This window comes from Fulmarus glacialis, unplaced genomic scaffold (assembly GCF_000690835.1).
Source record: "Fulmarus glacialis isolate BGI_N327 unplaced genomic scaffold, ASM69083v1 scaffold1387, whole genome shotgun sequence".
Taxonomy (NCBI): Eukaryota; Metazoa; Chordata; class Aves; order Procellariiformes; family Procellariidae; genus Fulmarus; species Fulmarus glacialis.
The window spans coordinates 6,365-11,564 of NW_009224918.1; the positions used below are offsets into that span (position 1 = coordinate 6,365).

Below are 5,200 nucleotides of genomic sequence, written 5' to 3' on the forward strand. Positions count from 1 at the left end.
AGGAGAAGGAGAAGGAGAAGGAGAAGGAGAAGGAGAAGGAGAAGGAGAAGAAGGAGAAGAGAAGGAAGGCCATTCCTGCCACCTCCATTTGGTTCCCACTGCCAGCTCCTGCCACCCCGAGCCCTCTCTAAGCCCTGCACTGCACATCTCCTCTGCCCCAGGAAACTCTCCCGTTACCCTCATTCACGCAGAGCCATGCTGCAGTCCCTGCTGCGCTCTGTGGCTTTGTCCACACTGTAATTAAAAGAGGGATAAGGACAGTTCTCTGTCCTGAAGACACCTGGTGCTTCTTGGCCACATCCTCGTCTATTCTTTCTTCCTTTCCTGACCAGGATGGCTTTACTCCACAGCCCAATGGACATTATTCCCCAGCCGGTGCGACCCCCTCATGCATGCCTGGGCACTGCCGGGGCAGGGCCAGCTGGCAGCAGCCAGGGATGTCCCTGGAGGCGAGGAACAGGTTAACGGTGCGGATGATGGTGGGATGAGGCTCCAGCCATGTCCTGCTCACTTTAGTACAGCCACAGCTTGTATGACTCCAAATACAGCAAGTGCTTGCCCGGAGCGACTGACTTAGCCAGGACCTGGGCATATTTATAAAATAGCAGCAGAGCTACAAGCAGGCAGAGCTTTTCTGCTTACAAGTGACGACAAACAGCTAGGAAAAAAAACAAAACACATTTGATCAAACCATCAATTAAGATGAATTTTAATTTTGGTTCAAAAATGCTTTGAATTTGAGTGATGCCTTGTGTTTTTAATTCTTCTTTTCTCTTTTCCCTCTGAATTAATATTTTGGCTTGATGTATACCTTTTTTTCTGGTGAGATGATATGGAAAAATGGCTACATACTCAAAATGGCTCAGAGGGCTTTTGAGGGGATATATATATTCCCCTCTCACTGCCACATGGCAGGAAGGAGCAGTGGAAAGATGGATTCAGACGGTGAAGACTGTCCTATTGCCTGCTCCATCCTGGGAACTTGGTCTCAGACCAATTTTGGCTCCATGGGACAAGCCTGGTCAATGTTTATGAGCATTTACAGAAATCAGCTGCTGGGCTGCTGCTGGCGGTCCTCTGGCTTGGATGGTTTTACTGTCTGAATGTGCTCACCTCTTGTTAAATGCAGTTACTGGGGCTTGCTGGTGGGAGGATCACCCTAGGAAAATAAATCTGCAGTTACTGGTGTTTTTAAAGACACGGATCCAGTTTTCATCTCTACAGGAAGCAAGGTCCTTACAGTACCTGGTCTTCATCCCACTAGCAATCCAAAATCGTTAGTCACTTCTGAAAATGTTGGTGCATTTATCGATGCCAAAGAACTAAAGATGAACTGAAACATCCAGGGATTATTTACTTTGTGTGTCTGTCTCTCACAGTCACATTCTCTCAAAAGAAATGAATAGGATGGCAGATATTTTACAATGAGACTCATACTGTAATTACACTTCAGTGGCTGGCAGGTAAGCTGGCTCAGATACTTGTTGGCAATTACTGAAGCACTTTGTTCATTCAGCTTGCATCTTAATGCAAGTGGTTTGCTGAAAATTTAATCATTGAAATAGCTTTGAGGCAACTTGACAGTAACAGTCCACCGACTCTGTTTGTAAATTGTGTATAAAGAGCTAGAGTGTGGGTCTTATTTGTTATAGATTCAAGATGGAGAAACCCCACATCAGGGAAATAAATCATGATTGCTATTTTAGGATAAAGGCTTCATCACAGATGTGCAGTAAAAAAAAAACCAAACCATTTTCACAACCGAATGTTACTTTTAAAATAGCTGTATTAATAGCCTGCAGAGCTTGCCATAAAAACATTTTGCATCCTTGTTTTATATGGATAGGGCATGAAAGACATAATCAGAAAGCTCAGTAATGTTGCAGATAGCAGTTACATGCTTGACCTCAAGCTGTCCATACAGGGCAGGGGAGTCGGTGGGTTTATTCCAACGCAGGCACAGCCAGCTGCTGACTTGCTGCCTGATCCATTGGGGTGGATGGGTGCAGAGGGTCGCGCTAATCCCCCTCTTCTCTTGGTCAGAGCTCGGGGCTGCGAGTCAGGCAGGGTCTGCACCCCTGTCCCAAGCCAGGCTGGGCTGCGCAGCGCCGGGGCTCAGACACTGCTGTGGCATCAGCCTTTGATGCTCCATTCCAACACTTTAAACCCCAATATTTTTAAAAATCTGATCCCTGAGAATAGAAAGGCACCTAAAGCAAAGGCTTTTGCATATCTTCCTGGCCATTCTTCTTGGATCACAGCACTGCTGGAAAGTTTATAGATACAGAACAAGGTGAATAATCAGAATTTTTTTCTCTACAGATATTCTGATATTTCCATATGTGTTTTCAAGCAGAAAGGATGAAAATCCAATTTGTGTGTGCAAACAAACAAACATGCATGTCTCACTGTGTGTGTCTGCAGTACTTGGGAGTGGTGGACCGTGGGAGGCAGCACAGCCAGTTTCACAGAGTACATTTCTGACAGGACAGCACAGCACATATGGAAAAACTCAAGCAGAACCGAAGTTTAACAGGAAGCACTAAAAATCTGTTTTCTTCTTTTTTTTTTTTTATTTTGCCCTTTAAAAATAAAAGAAAGCAAGCTCAACTGTGGGGTTTGTAATTTAAAATGTTGATTCTGCAGTGTTCTGCATTTAAGAGAATTCGAGCAATTCCTGTTCAAATTCAAATGCCACCATTTTGTGGCTGCATATGTTATTGTATATCACCATAATGGACTAAAGAAATAAGAAAGGAGCTATTTATCAGTATGGCAACTATAAGATTCCCTTGCATTTCACAGGCACAGCCCCACGGGATTCACAGTCATGGGAAAGGTTTTATAAAGCTGCTGTTTCTCTTTCCTTGCAGCAGGGGATGTGCCATGGCATAGCATGACTGCTCTTCACCCCACGTGCCATGCCCTTCCCCAACAGCTCTGACCTCAGCCCATCCTCCTTCATCTTGGCCAGCATCCCAGGGCTGGAGGCTGCCCATTTCTGGATGGCGATGCTTCTGTGCTCCGTGTACATCTTGGCGGTCACAGGCAATTGCGCGGTGCTGTTCATCGTAAAGACAGAGCCCAGCCTGCATGCTCCCATGTACTTCTTTCTCTGCATGCTGGCTGCCATCGACTTGGCCTTGTCCACGTCCACGGTGCCACGTGTCCTCTCCTTCTACTGGTTCAACACCAAGGAAATCAGCTTTGGCGCTTGTCTTGTCCAGATGTTCCTCATCCACACCCTCTCAGCCATCGAGTCCACTGTCCTCCTGGCCATGGCCATGGACCGGTACGTGGCCATCTGCCACCCGCTCAGACATGCTGCCATCCTCACCAATGCTGCGACAGCGAAAATAGGGCTGGTAGCCATGGCCAGGGGAGTTCTCTTCTTCCTGCCTTTGCCTTTGCTCCTCCTGCCCCTTCCCTTCTGCAGCTCCCGGGTGCTGTCACACTCCTTCTGCCTGCACCAGGACGTGATGAACCTGGCCTGTGCCAACACCCCCCCCAGCGGGGTGTACGGCCTCACCGCCATCCTGCTGGTCATGGGGGTGGACGCCATCCTCATCTGCCTCTCCTACGTCCTGATCCTCAAGGCTGTCTTGCGGCTGGCGTCGTGGAAGGAGAGGCTCAAGGTGTTCAGCACTTGCGTTGCCCATATCTGCGTGGTCCTGGCCTTCTACGTGCCCCTGATTGGGCTGTCCGTGGTGCACAGGTTTGGGAAGGATCTGGCTCCACTGGTCCATATCACCATGGGGAACATCTACATCCTGGCGCCCGCTGTGCTCAACCCCATCATCTACGGGGTGAGGACCAAGCAGATACAGAGGAGGATCCTGAATTTAATTCATATATACAATGACAGAACTGCCCAGTGACCTGTGCTCGGCCGCTGTCTCCTGTATCCTCACACCAGCACATCTTGTTTTACACTTAGAGTCTTTGGTGCAGGACTGTCCTCTGTTTGTATGGCACCTAGCACATGGTAGGAGACTCTGAGGTGGTGCCACAAGGCAAAAAGTAAATAGCAATTGTAAACTCCTTCCAAGAGTGCTTACCCTCACCAAACTTGGAGAGAATCTACTACAATGATCTAAATCCAACCCTGATCCAGCAGGTAGCACAATGGGAAGGAAAAGTGACTCAGAAATCTAATAAAGATGTCTTGACATTGCACTTTTTTGTTCCCGTCTCACCCGTAACAATGGCAGAGCTGAGTGAATGCTATAGTGTTTTTTGAATGATTTAGTTAATTCATGGTTTCCGCTTGTGGCACATTAATTATCCAAAAACATTTTAGCAAAATTTTTGCCAGAAACTTTGTATGTAGCAACAATCTCTAAGTAAAATAATTAGAGCAAGTGACATTATAGATGCAGAAATGCACTTCAGAAGAAGTCCTCCACCTCTGTGGTCTTGTTCTGACCTATTGGGTGTTCAGTCAAGACAGCTCAGCCTCCTTGTAGCAGATGCTCTGGAAAAATTTCAGACGCTGAGTTATTGGTAGCAATCGTAAAAATAATTTCCATTAATAATTATATTCAATAAAATGACAACATCTCAAGAGAAAAAATAAGCCAGTTATAAATGTTAGTGATACTTCCAAGCTGAAGGAAGTGGTATTTCCAAGTCAAAGCTGTTTCATACCTTTGACTTCATACATGCTTGGAATTCCTAAGAAGTTACGATTTCAGTTCAAGATCTTCAGCTTTCAAGCTTTTTTAACACTTCCTATTCCCCATGAAACAGAGTACCTGACAGTCTTTTCTCTCTTTATTCTCAAGACTCTTCTACTAGTGGGACACTACTACAAAACTTTTTTAATACAATGAAAGCCAAGAAGCCTTCGGGCCACTGAAGAAGGTCTGAAATCGAACTGCAATTGTTTTCACACCATCAGAGAATCACAGAATGGTTGAGGTTGGAGGCACCTCTGAAGGTCATATTGTCCAACCCTCCAGCTCAAGCAGGCCCAGCTAAAGCCGGTTGCCCAGGACAGCTTTTGAATATCTCTAAGGATGGAGACACCACTTCATATTTTGGAAAAAGGTTAAAGATCCTAGGAAAAGATCATAGAATCATAGAATCATAGAATCATAGAATCATTAAAGTTGGAAAAGACCTCTAAGATCATCAAGTCCAACTGTCAACCCAGCACCACCATGCCCACTAAACCATGTCCCTAAGCGCCTCATCTACA

The 5,200-nt window shown here is 46.0% G+C and overlaps 1 protein-coding gene across 1 annotated transcript; it reads left to right on the forward strand.

The window, feature by feature from the left end:
* The first annotated feature begins 2,921 nt into the window (after positions 1–2,921).
* On the forward strand, positions 2,922–3,878 carry LOC104080041 (olfactory receptor 51E2-like). Its single transcript, XM_009582294.1, has one exon. It carries the CDS (start codon positions 2,922–2,924, stop codon positions 3,876–3,878), a length of 957 nt encoding a protein of 318 aa, XP_009580589.1.
* The last annotated feature ends 1,322 nt before the right edge of the window (positions 3,879–5,200 follow it).

What these genes read in the sequence shown, in the direction of transcription:
- LOC104080041 (XM_009582294.1), top strand. Translation starts at nt 2,922, where the DNA reads ATGCCCTTCCCCAACAGCTCTGACCTCAGCCCATCCTCCTTCATCTTG.